The sequence below is a fragment of the Aotus nancymaae genome, unplaced genomic scaffold (genome assembly GCF_030222135.1).
Source record: "Aotus nancymaae isolate 86718 unplaced genomic scaffold, 86718_ANA_hifiasm-v0.15.2.pri h1tg000011l, whole genome shotgun sequence".
Taxonomy (NCBI): Eukaryota; Metazoa; Chordata; class Mammalia; order Primates; family Aotidae; genus Aotus; species Aotus nancymaae.
The window spans coordinates 24,659,133-24,677,851 of NW_026988422.1; the positions used below are offsets into that span (position 1 = coordinate 24,659,133).

The 18,719-nt window shown below is 36.0% G+C and overlaps 1 protein-coding gene across 10 annotated transcripts in view; it reads left to right on the forward strand.

Annotated features, from left to right (window-relative positions):
* Positions 1 to 18,719, forward strand: part of PRKD1 (protein kinase D1) — a 352,406-nt gene that overhangs the window by 293,464 nt on the left and 40,223 nt on the right. For all 10 annotated transcript variants that reach the window (XR_010342022.1, XR_010342023.1, XM_064374710.1 and 7 more), the window contains 4 exons: positions 1,074 to 1,353; positions 2,787 to 2,839; positions 4,932 to 5,004; positions 7,874 to 7,980. Coding sequence is in view for 8 of the 10 variants with exons in the window: in XM_064374710.1 (XP_064230780.1) it covers positions 1,074 to 1,353; positions 2,787 to 2,839; positions 4,932 to 5,004; positions 7,874 to 7,980 (513 nt within the window). In the remaining 2 variants the exon portion in view is untranslated. The remainder of the gene's footprint in view (positions 1 to 1,073; positions 1,354 to 2,786; positions 2,840 to 4,931; positions 5,005 to 7,873; positions 7,981 to 18,719) is intronic.

Below are 18,719 nucleotides of genomic sequence, written 5' to 3' on the forward strand. Positions count from 1 at the left end.
TCACTCCACATTTTCTGGAAGACAAGGTAGTATTTTTTTTAATATCAATTGCCTTAAAAATGATAAGTATTGGCTGGTGCAGTGGCTCACACCTGTAATCCCAGCACTTTGGGAGGCCAAGGCAGGCAAATCGCTTGAGGTCAGGAGTTAGAGACCACCCTGGCCACCATGGTGAAACCTCATCTCTACAAAACTACAAAAATTAGCTGGGCATGATGGCATGCACCTGTAATCTCAGCTACTCAGGAGGCTGAGGCAGGAGAATCACCTGAACCCAGGAGGCAGAGTTTGCAGTGAGCCGAAATTGCACCACTATACTCCAGCCTGGGCAACAGAACAAGACTCTGTCTCAAAAAAAAAATGGCCAAGACCAGCCTGCCCAACATGGTGAAACCCTGTCTCTCCTAAAAATACAAAAATTAGCTGGGTGTGGTGGTGAGCACCTGTAATCCCAGCTACTGGGGAGGCTGAGGCAGGAGAATAGCTTGAACCCAGGAGGCAGAGGTTGCAGTGAGCCCAGATTAGGCCACTGCACTTCAGCCTGGGTGACAGAACAAGATTCCATCTCAAAAATAATAAAAAACTATTTTAAAATCAATCTCTGTAGTTGTCCTCACTTAAACTATTCACTTAGCTATGTTATTACATTAACATGTATTGAATCAAATTATATGATTCATTTCAGTGCCTTAAAGAATAGGTTACAGTTTAAAAATAGCCTTGTCTACCTAAACACATTTCAAAAGTGTTGTGATTCTACCTCACTGCTATAAAAATTATCATTTGTTTTCTAATGTTGGATTTTGGTGAAGATTCAAAGTCATTATTTCTAACCATACTTACTTTTGCTACATGAGCATAGCAAAAAAAAAATCACATTTTCTAGGAAAAGAAAATGATAAGGTTTCCCATAGTAAATGTATTTTTTAATTTTGCTTAGCAATATTCTGTGTTTTTATAGTTTAAAACTATATTTTATAAAAATGATGGCTATTCATGTTCCTGGCATGAATTTTCTTTGAAAGTTTACATACTTTTGATAAACTACATTTAGCACTTTCTTTCTTTCACAGGAAATTCCTTTATCCGAAATTTTATCTCTGGAACCAGCAAAAACTTCAGCTTTAATTCCTAATGGGGCCAATCCTCATTGTTTTGAAATCACTACAGCAAATGTAGTATATTATGTGGGAGAAAATGTGGTCAATCCTTCCAGTCCACCACCAAATAACAGTGTCCTCACCAGTGGTGTTGGTGCAGATGTGGCCAGGATGTGGGAGATAGCCATCCAGCATGCCCTCATGCCTGTCATTCCCAAGGGCTCATCCGTGGGTACAGGAACCAACTTGCACAGTGAGTCTGTCACAGTTTTCTAAGTAGCCCAAAGCTCATCATCTGCTTACCCCTTGCTTAGTAAACATGTACCCTGCCCTTCCTAAGAACAGAATGAAGAAAGACTCCCTGGGGATGACTTAGTTTATTGGAGAATGTAGGGTCTCTAAACAAAAGCTTCTGCACAAACTAAGATGTTTAGTTTGTTAAATTATCCTATTTTATTGTAGCTATTTTATATTAAAATTTAACAAATTCAGGTAAACAGTATATATTAGGCAATTACAGACCTCTAGAGCTATTGATTGTAAAAGAAGTAATCTGTCCAGGCTTAGTGGCTCACGCCTCTAACCCCAGCACTTTGGGAGGCTGAGGTAGGCGGATGACTTGAGCCCAGGAGTTCAAGTCCAGCCTGGGCAACATGGTGAAACCCAGCCTCTGCAAAAAATGCAAAAATTAGCCAGGCATGTTGGCAGGTGCCTGTAATCCCAGCTACTCTGGGGGCTAAGACAGGAGAATTGCTTGAGCCCGGGTAGGTTGCAGTGAGCCGAGATCAAGCCACTGCACTCAAGCCTGGGTGACAGACACCCTGCCTTCAAAAAAATAATAATAAGAAGAAGTAATCTAGTCAGCTTTAGCTTGACATGAAATGCAAGTCTTGTTATTTGCAAATCTGCATTAATAAGTTTCTCTAAAAACATCTCACCTAGTATTCTGCGTAGGGTATTTGATTTGCAGAGTACATGGTAATTAGTAATTCTTGATCATTTTATCCCAGGAAGAAATCTCTATTCATTAGTAGAATGCGATACATTTGCTAAAATGCAACCTAGATCCAGTATTGAGGATGAATTTTAAAGAAGAAATTTTAGAGGATTATTTATATAAAAATGATTTTTAAATTTCATAATGGTTACTCATAATGAAACCTATGAATTAACTTCTGTTTTTTTACATTACAGTGTTGTCTGTTGATCTGTCACAATTTTTTAATTTATCTCTACAATCGAAATACATATTAATAGAATATATTTGCCTATTTTCGTGCTAAGCACTTTACATGAGATCTCTATTTTAATGCCTACTTCAGTTCCAACAGGTAGACTTTAATGATTTGTCTGTTTTACAACTGAGGAAATCTGTATCTCTCCAGCGAGATTAAGTTGTCTAAGTTTGTACCAAAGCTGTGAGGTAGCAAAGCCAGTATTTGAATCCAAGTCCTTCTGACTCCCAACTCTAAACTGACAAAATGTTATTTTTCAAAACCAAGTATGGTGAATATGTAATTTTCAAAGGAAATAAATATTCTAATGACATTTTCTTAGAAAAACCTAATTGCTAGGATTTATTTAAAACCACTTTTGCAGGATGAGTTGTAAGCATGTATTTACTTGTTTTGCTATTATGTCTCTTACTGACTTTTTGTGTGCATGTTGTTTAACATGCATTTCCAGGAGATATTGCTGTGAGTATTTCAGTATCAAATTGCCAGATTCAAGAAAATGTGGTAAGTATGTACCTACTAATATAAAACTTGTTAATGTGATTACTGGAAAATAAAAGCATCATAAAATATATATTTTTTAATTTTTTGGTAATTTTTGGAAAGCGATATAGAATTTGGGTTTTTTTCTGTAAGATTTTAGAAATGTTAAATTATATAGATTTGTTTAGTAATTTTTCTGTAATCGATTCTGTAATGTAGAACCAAATATCTGTTTATCTCAGTTACGCAACTATAATTTGATGCCTAAATTCTCACATATTTGCTTGGTACTGGAACTGTAATGGTTGATATTACACAGTAAAATAAATACACAAGCAAAAGAAGATACATTTCTCAATTTGCATGAGTAGCTTAAAAATGCCATTGTTCTCATTCCTTATTGCTACCTAGAAGTGCTATAATATGACAAGGAGTTGCAAATGCTCTGATAGGTCACTTGTACACATCAAGGAGACTTTAAGAAAGTTGCATAAATCAAATCTTGTGGGTTCTCATTTTAGCACCCTAGTCACCTGTGCCACATAACTCCATCGTTGCAGCTCAGTTTTTGAAAATTGTAGATCAGACATGTTATGAAATATTTTACAGTCTTTCTTATGTTTGCTTTGTTACGTTTTATTCCTATTGTAAGTAACCAAAAAGTAATAAGTCCTTTCCTACCTCCTCCTATGACCCAGACCTGCTGTACCTATGGCCAAAAGAATGCAGTTTACAGCTTACACTTTCTAAAGATTTGTTTAAAAAAATTATCTTCATGAAACTCTATTAATCCTTACTATGTCTTTGAAGCCTACAGTAAAGTGGCATAAAGTAAACACACAGCCAAATAGGAATTAGAGAGAACTAGGTAAACGTCATAGTGAAGGTTAGATAAATTACTGTGCTGTCAATCATGAGATAGAGTCCTAAAGAAATTTCTTTTCTGAAGGTTCCTGTTTCCCTTGCTTAGCCAAAGACATTTTAGGAAATACAAGTTACTCTATACGCCTCTTGGTAAATGCCTGATAGCTGTGGAGTTATTCCACCCTATTCAGCCACTGTTGTCTACTGAAATTTCTGGACCAGCCATTGAGTTATCAGAAAGCCTAAAGAACACTTCTCTTATCAGATGAAATAGCTTGAACTCAGAATAATAGAATAGTGTTAATATTACTTGTTTTGTCCCTAGACAGCCACAAACTCATCCTGAGGGTACTTTGAAGGAATCACAGGATGGAGACAACTTGTTATTTTGTAGAGGGAAGGACAAAGGAAAAGGATAAGGGTTTATAGGATATGGAGAGGGTAGGATTTGATGTTAAAAGACTTAAAAAAAAATAAAGTCAAAGTATAAGAAGAGAAGACAGGTAGAAAATCTGATGGGATGTAATGGGAATATATAAAGGAAAAAGGTATTACCTTGTGATTTAATTGTCTGATGAAATCACAGACTGTAAAATATAGATTAAAAAGATGCTTTATTCAGCAGTTATTATTTCAAAGAGAAAGAATTAGACTTTTGGAATTTGTTACCTCCTGAAGTGATAAAATTGGACAAGTTTAGCTACTTCACACATGAGAATTTCATATGGGTTGCCATCCTTCTGCAGCATCTCCAGCTCACTCACAGTGATTCAGCCTCCTCTTCCGTCACTTCAGGTTCATCTGCTTGTGGGTGACTAATAAGGGAGCAACCTTTCCAGTCTAGCCATACAGGGAGAAATGGTTGGAAGCAGGATTCACGCAGACATGTTATTGGGAACCATGATTATTTAATGAAATTTCCAAATAGCCATCTCAACAGGCAAATATGTTTTTTAATACTTACAGTAAATCACATTGTATGGTTTTTAGTCATATTTCTTTCTAATGAAACGTGTGCTAGCATGTTAGAAAACCTCTGCCACTTAGGATCAGAACAGTTTTCAAAACATTATTACATAAATTAAAGAATGTGTTTTGAATATTACAGTCATTTCAGATTTCATCTAGCATCTATAATTTATTTTTAAAATACTTAATATTTATGATATATTAATACAATTATATAATTTTTTAGGACTAATGTTTTGTTCTGCTTCATGTTTGTTTTTCATTGAACTTGTACTTCTAGGACATCAGCACAGTGTATCAGATTTTTCCTGATGAAGTACTGGGTTCTGGACAATTTGGAATTGTTTATGGAGGTAGGTTATCTCTCTAAGTATTTTTGTGAACTTAAAATTTTCACTAGTTTTATTTAGAAAAGCAATATTTCCAGGAAAAACATAAAAGAGAAGACCTATGTGTGTATATGATATATGTCTGTGTGTGTATCTTTCTTGTTCTGCCTTTTAAAAAAAATTGCGATAGGGCTGGGCGCGGTGGCTCACGCCTGTAATCCCAGCACTTTGGGAGGCTGAGGTGGGTGGATCACGAGGTCAAGAGATCGAGACCATCCTGGTCAACATGGTGAAACCCTGTCTCTACTAAAAATACAAAAAATTAACTGGGCACGGTGGCGCATGCCTGTAATCCCAGCTACTCAGGAGGCTGAGGCAGGAGAATTGCCTGAACCCGGGAGGTGGAGGTTGCGGTGAGCCGAGATCACACCATTGCACTCCAGCCTGGGTAACAAGAGTGAAACTCCGTCTCAAAAAAAAAAAAATTTGCAATAGTTACTATCTGGAAAATTGGTGTATTTCTGTCTTGAAAGAGAAAGTTTTGTACTCCTGAAAATCTTCTTTTGCTTTAACATAGGTAAACTCTACATATAGTATGAAGTAGTTTGGTTTATCAGACAAATGTTGAGAAAACAAGGAAGTTGTGATTTGTAAACAAATTAATTCCATTTTCTTTTGGCATACTTGATCAGACCTTTATAGAAGTTCATTCATGTTAGTAGATAAAACTAAATTTAACTTTCTAGTGTCTTTAACAATAGATTTGTTTCATAAGGTTTGATTTGTTTTTTTAATTTTTGAGGTAAAATATCAAGTTTTTACCTATTTTTTTTATTATCAAGCTCTTTGGTGAGTTTATTATTCTAAATTCTGCTGTTTTGGATTGCAGCCAGTTAAAGGATATTTTTCAAATCTTTAAAAAACATTTAATATTAATGCTTTACCTGCCCTGTAAAATGACCTCATAACTTTCAGTTCTTACTATTATCAGTAACAAATTATTTCTTGTGGTGAGGTTGGGTGCTCTGAAATAATCACAGTGTCCCATTCAATTTTATTTATCACCATATGATATTGTAATTTTTAATTTAAAAACTATTAAGTTCTGCTCTATTTTACAAAGTAACATTGAGCCTTATAAAATGCTCCAGTGATTTTTTTGATGAGAAACCTATCATGACCCACTAACCATTGTACTGTTTGTTAATGCATAACTGTATAATAGAGGGAACCAAATGTTCGAATTTTGCTCTACAGTATAATAGTTGCATGCAAAAAATTATGGTAGATAGATCATCATAAATATACATAACTGCATATCATGTAGGGGTGAGACAGGGCTGACAAATGAGAGTAGAGAGACCAGCAGATCCCAGATAATTTGGAACATTCAACACTGAAGACCAGGAATAGGAGGAGGCCGCCACATGTAAGACTGAAACATTAAGACTAGACACCAATGGGGTAAACTAGATGAGAAGAGTCTCAGAAGAGAGGCCAAGTACTGCAGTGACAAAGCAGTAGAGATGAAAGAAGTCATGGCCTTGACAAGAGTACTTGTGGGAAAATGGCTGAGTTGAAATAGAAACTGACTGCAATGAATCAGAGAGTTAAAGATGATGTTAAGGAAGTAGAGACTGTGAACACAAGGTGATTTGATAGTGAAGGGAAGCAGCCTGGAAAGAGAAGAAAATAGTGAGAGTGGGATATAGGGTGAGTGAACACTAGATTTTCATGTGGTAGAAGACTGGAATTTCAAGTTAGTTTGTATTTAGCCAAAAAGTTTGAGTAATTAGATCCATTTTCCATTTCTATTTTCTGATTCATTTTCATTTCTTATTTTCAGATTCAATTAACACTACTATATTTTGTACCTACCACAATATAGTAGTGTAGAAGTTAAGAACTTGGGAGTGCCCCATAGAATTGCGGAAAAGTTTGTTGTAGTAGATAAATGAGTTGTAACGTACATAAAGGGCCTGTTATGTGGTCATGATGATGATGATGATGATAACTAACAGTTTTTGAGTGTGCATAGTTACCAGGGTACTTTATTTACTTTACATGCCTTCTTTCATCCAATCTTCTCATTGTAGATGAGGAACCTAGAATTCAGAAAGAGTGATTGGCTCAAGAAAACACAGCTAATAAGTGACAGAGCCAAGACTTTAATTCTTTGCCCTATAACTTGCATTATCTTATAAGGACTTTAAAATTATACTTTCTAGGCCAGATGGGTGGCTCACATCTGTAATCCTAGCCCTTGGGAGGCCAAGGCAGGTAAATCACCTGAAGTCAGGAGTTCAAGACCAGCCTGGCCAACATGGTGAAACCCCATCTCTACAAAAGTACAAAATTTAGCCAGGCATGATGGGAGGTTCTTGTCATCCCAGCTAATTGGAAAGCTGAGGCAGAAGAATCACTTAAACCCAGAAGGCAGAAGTTGCAGTGAGCCGAGATCACGCCGCTGCACTCCAGCCTGGGAGACACAATGAGACCCTGTCTCAAAAAAAAAAATATATATATATATATACTTTCTAAAGGGGAGTTAATTTTCTTGTGATACAAATATTTTCTATATTAAATAGATCAATATTCTGTTTCTAAAACATATATTTTTATGGAAAAAATACCAGGCTGTTGATACATATAGCTTTCAATGCCCCAATTCTTTTGCATTCTAAATTGTGGTTAATTTTAAAGCATGTATTTGATTTAGAATAATGAAATCTTTATATATATATATATATATAAAAGTCAGTGCTCTTTAGAAATGTTAATTTATTCAGTGAAATATGTTTATCATTTCTTTAAATGTCCTTGCAAATTTTAGTGTTCTTTAATATAGATGATATTTAATAACATACTTATGTTTCCCTTTTTCATTTTAAAGGAAAACATCGTAAAACAGGAAGAGATGTAGCTATTAAAATCATTGACAAATTAAGATTTCCAACAAAACAAGAGAGCCAGCTTCGTAATGAGGTTGCAATTCTACAGGTACTTCTTTGGTTCCCCTTTTTGGGAGGAGGGTATAAAAATCCCTCATCCTTTACTTCTACAAAACAAAGAAATTTTCTCTAAAAATCTGTGGCATAAATATTTGGAACACTTTAAAATAATTGAAATGGCAGCTCAAGTATCAGAACTACTGCCTGAATAGTATCTCTCCTGAGTCTAGACAGCAGTTGTTCTTTTTTATGTATTTAATTCTAGGTTTTAACATATAATTAATATTCGTTAAATGGGTAATGTTTCAGCATTTGCTCATAGTGGACATGCTGAGACCACTTTATTTTACATTACAAATGACCTTGCCTTTATAAACATGTATTCTTTATGCTGTGATAATTATATGAATTGGGTTTGTAACTGTCAGCATATCAGTTATGGGAGTAAGATACGTCTGAGAAGCAGATCATCTTGATTTTATTAATGTCCTCTTTGTCTCTCACTATAAGCCTTTCATATGACATCGAGCATGTCACTTAACTTCTCTCATTAATAGTCCCTTTTTCAAACCAGAATTTGATAATAAAATGTATTATGTGATAAAGACATAATTTTTGTAACCATTAAAAATATTTTTGCAGACCAAAGAGAAATAGAGTAGTTGTTTGCTAAATGCAGTCATCATGGCTATCTAGTGTACTCAATTGTGATTATTGATAAATGCCTATTTATCAATGGCATTTGATATGGACTCACTATGTTCTCGGCTTACATGGGGAAGAAAAGAATCATAGATGTGAACTTACCAATTAATGGATTAATGGCTTAGTGTTTGCTAATGAGTTACAAACAACTGCCATGATTTTTTACTGGCATGCAAGCATGTCATAATTTCTAATTCCCAATTTTAATGGGCAGTTTTTTTAGCAAAACAAAACATTGCATTTCTTCATTTATAGTTTCATTTAACTGCCATTTATTGAGTTTCATAAGATAAAAAGTTGAAAAGATATGATTTCTGCCCTAAAGGAGCTCATGTATACAACTGCTGTACATAGAAAAATAACATAGACTTTTCTGGGACTTAGAATTTCTAAAGATGATGTTTCTGTGCCTTTGGACAACTAATGTAATACAGAGGACTTGCTATGTTCTCTGCTTACATGGGGAAGAAAAGAAACATAGATGTGAACATACCAATTAATGGATTAATGGCTTTGTGTTTGCTAATGAGTTACAAACAACTGGCAATATTGAGCTGCAGATGACATCTGAAACTCTAGTAAATGACATCTTCCCTAACCTGGCCCTTGCACTTCCAATCTCCACTTCACTGTGGTCTCCTGAAGGAAGATACTTTTACAGGGAAGGAATCTCTAGAGTTAACATGTGTACAGGAGATGTTTATTCTTCTTTACAAGACAGGAGAAGAGATCTACATGGTTAACATGGTTACATCTTTCTATATTTTACTGCAATTGCAGAAAACTGACTAGATGTTGGAGTTCTAAGTTTCTGTGTCTAGGCATTTTAATTGGCTTTCCCCAAGCCTGTCAACACAGTATCAGCTACTGACTCGAGAGATAGAGAAATAAAATACAGCCGGGCATGGTGGCTCATGCCTGTAACCTCAGCACTTTGGGAGGCTGAGGTGGGCAGATCACCTGAGGTCAAGAGTTTGAGACCAGCCTGGCCAACATGGTAAAACCCCGTCTCTACTAAAAATACGAAAATTAGCCAGGTATGGTGCCAGGCACCTATAATCCCAGCTACTTGGGAGGCTGAGGCAGGAGAATCACTTGAACCTGCAAGGTGGGAATTGCAGTGAGCCATGATCGTGCCATTGCACTCTAGGCTGGGTAACAGAATGAGACTCTGTTTCAAAAAAGAAAAAAAGAAAAAGGAAAAGAAAATGCAACTGAGTATAAACTATCTTCCAATTCCTGTTTTAAAAGAGATCCCCAGTCCCTGGGCCATGGACCTGTACCTGTACGTGGCCTGTTAGGAACTAGGCTGCACAGCAGGAGGTGTGCAGTGGGCAAGACAGCATGACTGCCTGAGTTCCGCCTCCTGTCAGATCAGCAGCGGCTTTAGATTCTCATAGGAGTGTGAACCCTACTGTGAACTGTGCAAGACAGAGATCTGGTTGTGCACTCCTTGTGATAATTTAATGCCCACCCCCCCCATGCTTCTCTTTAGTGGAATTATCTTCCACTAAACCCATTCCTGTTGCCAAAAATGTTGGGAACCATAGTTCTAAAATATTAAATGCAGACAACAACTCAGATGCAGTAAATATACATTTGGAAAAGCTTCATTATAATAAGGTTTTCTAAAGAGTTTGGTTAGTTTGAAAGTCCAGTTCTGCTCCTGGAGCACATGAAAAAGTCAAACAACACTGATAGCCTGAAATCTCAAAAGTCTCTATTACTTATACTCAACCCCACTACCCCTAACCATTCTTTGCTTCTTTCATCAAACTAGTGTTTATTGAGTACATATCGTGAGCCAAGCAGTGTTGTAGGTCCAGTAGATACAGCATGGACAAAAGGCACACTGGTTTTTGCTGTCATGGGTCTTTAAATTATATCACTCAGCTATATTCAGTTAGGCTCAGTTGAATATTTGCAACGTATTTATGTACTGAATTTTCAATCACATAACCTGTACAATGGGTCATTTCTAGACTTGATTTAATTATATACAGATACTAGGTTCAGTAGTTCACACTTTCTTATAAAACTACCAATTATTTTAAAATATGTTCATCAAGAATAGAAAATTAATCATGTCCCCCAAATGAAAATTAAAAAAACAAAAGAAAAGAAAAGAAAGAAGGAAACCATTTTGAGCTCCTTTAACCACTGTCAGAATGATAATAATTCAGTATAAAAAGATGGTGATGTTCAAGCTCACCTACTTTGAATCCTTGCTCAATTATCACTCTCTACAGATACATGAGCACTACTCTAACTCCCTATTTAAAATTGCAGTCCAAACCCCCTTCTCCATACTTCTCTCACCCTGATCTGTTTTCTTCTCTATAGCACTTATAACTTTCTATCCTGCTATATAATTGTATTTATTATATTTGTTGCAAGTTCTCACTACTCCCAACCCTGGACCTACCACTAGAATACACACTTCAGGAGGACAGTTATCACTGATTTGTTTACTAATGTATCTCCACCTCCAGAAATCATTCCTGGCATATATTGGCTGCTTAATAAATTTGTGTTGCATTAATTAATTAAAGTTGTACAGAAACACCATCTTATCATATAAGGTGGCATCCATAGTATCCAACCAAGTAGCAAAAGGCTGGTTAGTTAGTTAAAAGGGATTATGTGTGTTTTCTCTGCAGAAACCCTCATTGTGTCATTTTATATATATTATTAAAAGAAGAGCTAACCATCTTGAACCTGAAGAGACAAAATAGTAATGAGGATGGGAGTGAGGGTTGGCATTCCAACTCGCTAACTCTCATATGTTCAAGAAAAGTACCATGATTGAAGTCAATTGAATGAAGAAGATTTTCTTTTCCTTTTATTTCTTGAGAAATAAAACTTATTCCTCTGCATGTAAAAGTAATATACAGAAGTACTTGGTATCTTCTACACTGTGGTCCTCTAGCTTATGGAAGCTGGAGCCATAGTAGAGCCTAACAAGTTTTGCCCTCCCCCTTCCTCCTTCTCACTCTCCAGAGGACACCATGTGGGTGGATATGCTGATGGGACAAAATCCTTCTCATTCAGCAATGCTAGGTCTTCAGATCAAATTTCGATTTGTTTCTGTTTTTGTGAAAAAGCACCTGAGTTTATAGAAGACTTCAAAGTTGTGTAAATAGGGAATGTGAGAAAAGGTAGAACTCTCCCTTTTTTCCCCCATTTCATTTTCTGTATATAACTTAGGCAAAGGCTTTCTAAGATCTGATTTAATCATTAGAAAACTAAGCTCTTTAGATACTTTTGAATAATTGAAGATAAAGCAAGTCTAAGTCTTATGACATATCATTTATATCTCATACCATTTGGAATAGCTCTATTTTTATTATCTGTAAATACTTCATTATTATTATGTTTCAGAATGGTGTTAATTAATGTAGCTATTGGCCAGGCACACTGGCTCACTCCTGTAATCCTGGCACTTTGTTTGGAGGAGGCAGGTGGATCACCTGAGGTCAGGAGTTCGAGGACAGCCTGGCCAACACAGTGAAACCCCATCTCTACTAAAAATGCAAAAATTAGCTGGGTGTGGTGGTGCACACCTGTAGTCCCAGCTACTCGGGTGGCTGAGACAGGAGAATCACTTGAACCCTCAGGGAGGCAGAGGTTGCAGTGAGCCAAGATTGTGCCATTGCAATCCGGCCTGGATGACAGAGTGAGACTCCTCTAAAATAATAATAATGTAGATAATAAACTTATTTCATAATTCCCATAATCCCATTTATATTATTTTTGAATTTTCTGTTTATTCATGTCAAGATAAAAATAAAAGGATGTAGCAGTGAGCTATTATCATACCACTGTACTCCAGCCTGCACAACAGAGTGGGACCCTGCCTCTTGGAAAAAAAACAAAAATGATACAACAAAATGCGGTCTTGATTTGTCTAGGCTGCCTCTCATAGCTTTAGTCCAATCTCTCTCACACTTCAAATTTGTGCTCTACTCCTCTTTGCCTTTCTTGTTTATAAATTCCCCTCTTGGCTTTGATTTCTACACCTTTCTTAAAGAAAATACATGGCAATACATGCCTTTTTTTTTTTTTTTTTTTTTTTGCCATACCCTTGATTTCTAAGGCTCACTTGTTCCTTTTTAAATTTCTCTCCTCCTTTCATCCCTGTACTTACCAGATCCAATTTTTCCCTCCTTGCTAGCTCTCTATCTTCCTATACTACTCCCTCCATTTATCCAAATGATTTACACACATTTGAAGCTCATTCCCAGAGTGAGGCCATCCATTTTGAGAGAGTCACCTGTCATCTCTTAGGCCGTTCCTTAATATAGCTGTTGAAGTCCAGTCACCCACAGGCACCTCAGTCTCACACTTCTATCCTTAGGACATCTCCTTTTGCTGTGCTGCCCCCATCCCAACCTAGTCAGCCGAAAGCCAAACACGTAACCTTAATGTTTTTTCCCACAAGATACTCTCTCGCTTTGTGTATTTTGCTATCATTCTTTCAATTTCTTAGGCAAGAACTCTTCCTTCAGTTAATGAAAATATTAAGTCATTTGGCAGTATTTGTGAAGCACTTCATTCCTTTTTACAAAGTGATTTGCTGGGCCTTTGGCCGTATGAACATGAATGAAACACTTTACAATGTTTATCATCTATTTGGGCTGTCAGATACAAGGAGTTAGAAGTCAGAATACCTGTGAAGGCCAGTGGAAGAAGTCATGCATTACCACATTTCCAGGACGTTGGAATAGGGAGAGCTTCGAAGAGAAGCACGGCATTGGTGAAACCTGGAAAGGTTCATAAGCTTTTCATAGCCAGAGAAACAGATGGAAAGGGCCATTAGGTTGAGCAACCACCTCAACAACATAAATAGTTTTTGAAAAATGAGCAGAAAACTTTGGATTACTTTAGAAGAGTGATCCTCAACATTTTTCTTCATGTGCTCTCAAAAAGAATTCTGAAAACTTTTTACCTCCTTGTGTATTTTTAAGTTGATATTTAGAACTATTTTGTAAAAAATTGTTTAAATTTTCTAGTGTATGAAAAATATTGGTAGTTGATAATAAAGCTATCATATCATGCCTTTAAATGTATCCATTAGAATTTAAATATTACAGACGTTTGATACCCTTTATCAGCCATTTTTTAAAAAACATGAATAGGCTTTTCTTTAACAACAGTACATTTTGCAACATGCCTTGTTTTCCTTGAACCTATTCCATTTTCCCCACTGAATTGGGTTTTTATACTTTAAAGTCTTTTCTTGCTCTACTTTCATAATTCTTTGCAATAATGTATATCAGCCAGGTGCAGTGGCTCGGGCCTGTAATCCTAGCACTTTGGCAAACTGAGACGGGTGGATTGCCTGAGCTCAGGAGTTCCAGACCAGCCTGGGCAACATGGCTAAAACCCGCCTCTACTAAAAACACACACAAAAAAATTAGCTGGGCATGGTGGCACATGTGTGTAGTCCCAGCTACTCAAGAGGCTGACACAGGAGAACCTTGGAGGCAGAGGCTGCAGTGAGCCAAGATCACGCCACTGCACTCCAGCCTGGGTGACAGAGCGGGACTCTGTCTCAAAAAAAAAGTATATATTTTAAAATTTCTTGACAGCAACATTTTAAATGTTTAAAATATTCTCCTGGATTAATTTATTATTATAATTATTGTTATTACTTATATAACTATATAGATATTATTCAATAAGATTTTCTGTAAATCTTTATGCTTGTATAACATAAAAATTGAAATGTTACTGGAAATACATTAATTAATGAAATTGATTTTTAAATTTAGTTTATAAATTGGTGAGTGAATATTACTTATTACTGAAATGAGACAGGGTTCAGAAATAATTTTACTCCTTTTTTTAAAATGTAGGAGCTAAGTTGTAAGCAAAAAAAATAACCTCAGTCATTTATATTTCTCTTCAGAGGTTTATTTTAATCCTCTTTCTGTTTATAAATCCATTAAATCCTTCTTTATTGTTGAGAGCATGAATTAGAAACTAAGTTGCAAAAGAATTGATTTCCAATTCATTAGGATCATTCACTTCATACCACCACAGTATTTCAAATTTTCCCATTATTGTGCTCCCCATGGAAGGAAGTATTTTTCTCCCATGGCAAAGCACCCTAGTGTTATTTGGAATATATGGCATGCATCCCTTCCTTTTGGAAAGTAGGAGAAAAATCATCATGAAAGCAAACTTGGGGATGGAAAATTTTCAGACCACAGGATATTCTTAGACAAATCTGCATTAGAAGAGTATGTGTGGACTATTAGGATTCATTCACACATGTGTTCATTCAAACTACAATTGTTGAATGCCCAGCATGTTCCACATCATAGGAATACAAATGAAAACAAAATAGATTTTCATAAAACCATCTCTGTGCTCACATATCTCTTAAAACATCTTTTTGCTCTCCATAAGTATGCCTTCCTTAGTTTGGAGACTGCTTTAGTGGGACAAAGCCTGCAATAAGACCAGGAAATGGGCTTAGTTAGAACCTTTGATATGTTACCAAGTCAGTTGGATTTTATTATATCTGGGCAATGATAAATTATTGAGAAGTTTTCAAAAAGAAATTGTTATGATCAGATCAGCGTTTGTGGATTACATATTACAGAGAAGAACGTTTAAAGGCAAGAAAATTTTTTAAGTGGGGTGGGGCTGAACATGCCTTAGCATAATGTCTGGCCCCTGGAAGGCACTCAGTAAATATTTGTTGAATGAAATATGTAGCCACAACTAAAGGAACCAGGGGATACAGATTTGCAGGGTGTGCCAGTAAAAGAATAAAGCATTTCTTACCATCATTCTTTTGTGTCTAAAAAACATGGTAACTTGTCATGATGAAGCAAGACTAAATATATATCTTCTGGACGATCAGGAGTAAGTAGAGAAGAGATAATTATGGTAGAAAAGCAGAGAATAATATTGCTAAGTGTGGGTGGGAAAATGACATTTTTTGGAAACTGGAGACTTCTTTTTAAATCATGAAGAAATCAATTATTTCTCTAGAGAAAAATGTGCAAAATGTGGGTACTTTCTCTAGTGTACATTGAGATGTTGGTTTATATTTCTGTTTTATCAAGTATATTTCTTCAAAACATTTCTTTCCTTGAATTTTATTACATGAAGAATTTTTATGAAATTGTTTCTATAGGCAAGACATGTTTTAGAGCTCTAAGGAAGTCTTATTGCCTTTTGCATGTTCCAAAAATAAAGTGTATAGATTATGTACATATGTCTAAAATAGAGGAAAAAATAAAACAACTATTATAAGAAAAGGAAAATTAATTTAGAAAATTTTCCAAATATTCCTCTGTTAGAAGTTAAGTCATAGTGAAAAGTTAGTGTCAAAAGTCCGGGTTTCAAGTAAAAAGTTTCCATTTTTTAGTAAATCTCTTTCAACTTTAGTTTTCTTATTTATGCATTAGAAATCATAATGATTTTTAAAATGCTTTCTATAGTATTTAATTTAGTCCCAAAGACACTCCTATGAAGGAAACAGAACATATTTTTTAAAATGCTTTCTATAGTATTTAATTTAGTCTGAAAGACGCTCCTATGAAGGAAACAGAACAAGTCAGCATGATTTCTAATGCATAAATAAGAAAACTAATAAGGACACATGCACAGGAATGTTCATTGCAGCACAGTTTACAATAGCAAAGACCTGGAACCAACCCAAATGCCCATCGATGATAGACTGGACAGGAAAAATGTGGCACATATACACCATGGAATATTATGCAGCCATCAAAAACGATGAGTTCGTGTCCTTTGTAGGGACATGGATGAACCTGGAAACCATCATTCTCAGCAAACTGACACAAGAACACAAAATCAAACATCGCATGTTCTCACTCATAGACGGGTGTTGAACAATGGGAACACATGGACACAGGGAAGGGAGCACTATACACTGGGGTCTGTTGGGGGGGAGTCGGGGGGACAGCAGGGGGTGGTAAGTTGGGGAGAGAGAGTATGGGGAGAAATGCCAGATATAGGTGATGGAGAGGGAGGCAGCAAATCACATTGCCACGTATGCACCTATGCAACAATCTTGCATGTTTTTCACATGTACCCCAAAACCTAAAATGCAATAAAAAACAATCATTTTTTCCCAACATATTTTCCAAAGAATACTAGTCTTTTGAGCTCCTTCACAGAAGAGGTGATAATACATTTTCTCATCAAGAAAATTTGGAAAACGTTGTCTATGTACTGTATCCAGGTCATTTATGTCTTAGAAGTAAAAGCAGCCTTTTACTTATTAACAATTCTGAGAAATCCCATAATTTAAAACTTGTTTAATTTTGAGAATATGTCATTTAAACTCATTTTGCCACAGAACCTTATACAGATGTAAGATATTACCATTTGACTTTTTGCCCGTAATAGTCTGTCATCTAACCTTGTCCAGTAGACCCTACATGCTCACTTCAGTTCCCATTATCTGGTATATAATACATCCAAAGAATTATGTGTCTGTACACATTAGTTAACATCATCATGGAATATTATGCTTTTTGATGCGCTGACATCTAAATATCTATAGAAGCTGCACTATAATAATAGGATTTGTTTAAAAATTACACTTAAAATCAAATGTTACTGTTTCCAGCCAGGTAGATTAACGGGAAATAAAGTTTTCCAGATGTGTCTTCATTTCCAGAGATTTGATGCCAAATAGAAGAAAAACCCAGATATTTGCTCCATTTTTCAATTTGTAATAATTCACCCTTTTTTTTTTTGAGACAAAATTTTGCTCTGGTTGCCTAGGCTGGAGCACAATGGTGCAATCTCAGCTCACTTCAACCTCTGCCTTCCGGGTTCAAGCAATTCTCCTGCCTTAGCCTCCCGAGTAGCTGCAATTACAGGTGCCTGCCACCATGCCCAGCTAATTTTTGTATATTTAGTAGAGATGGGGTTTCACCATGTTGACAAGGCTGGTCTTGAACTCTTGACCTCAGGTGATCCACGTGCCTTGGCCTCCCAAAGTGCTGGGATTACAGGCGTGAGCCACCATGCCTGGTCCAATAATTTACACTTTTAATCTTCTTTTTCTCCTAAACACAAATCCAATAATGGTATGAAGGGAAGGGGGTCATATTTGAAGAACGCAATGTTTATTAATACTGATTTTTTTAAAAAAGGTATTGGTTAGTCATTAATTTTCTTTTTTTGTGGCCTTTTTTTGCTGGTTCTCCAACATTACACTCTTTTGACCTTGGTAGGGAGTTAGAAGGTGGGCACTAGGATGAATGCATACAATATCTTTACTATGTGAGTCTTTCTCAAGTTCTCACTTCCCCCACCCCCTAAAATTACATTATCTAATTCAAACATATATAAGCATTAATGCCCAAATGATGGCTTAGGTCATCTAGATTTTGTTGGTTTTGTTTTATTTAAAGAGGTATTTTTATTTAAAGAGATTTTGTTTTGTTTTATTTAAAGAGATATTTTTAAAAGACTTTATTTTTTAGAGCAATTTTACTGTCACAGCAAAATTAAGAGGAAGATACAGTGATTTCCCATATACACCTTGCCCCACGCGTGTGTAGCCTTCCCCACCATGAATATCTCCCACCACACTGGTAAATTTGTTCCAGTGGATCAACCTACCTTAACACATCATAATTACCTAAAGTCCATAGTTTACATCATGGTTTACTCTTGATGTTGAACATTCCATGGGTTTGGACAAATGTTTGATTACATATATCCACCATTATAGTATCATACAGAGTATTTTCATTGCCTAAAAAATCCTCTGTGCTTCACATATTCAACCATTATCTAGCCCAACCCCTGGCAGCCACTGATCTTTTTATTGTCAGCATAGTTTTCTCTTGTTGTATTTTCCAGAGTGTCACATAGCTGGAACCACATAGTATGTAGCCTTTTCAGGTTGCTTTCTTTCACTTAGTAATATGTATTTAAGTTTTCCCCATTTTTTTTCATGGCTGCAAAGCTCAGTTTTTTGGGGGACTAATATTCCTTTGCCTGGACATACCACAGTTTGTCCATTCACCTACTGAAAGACATCTTGGTTGCTTCCAAGTTTTGGCAATTATAAATTAAGCTGCT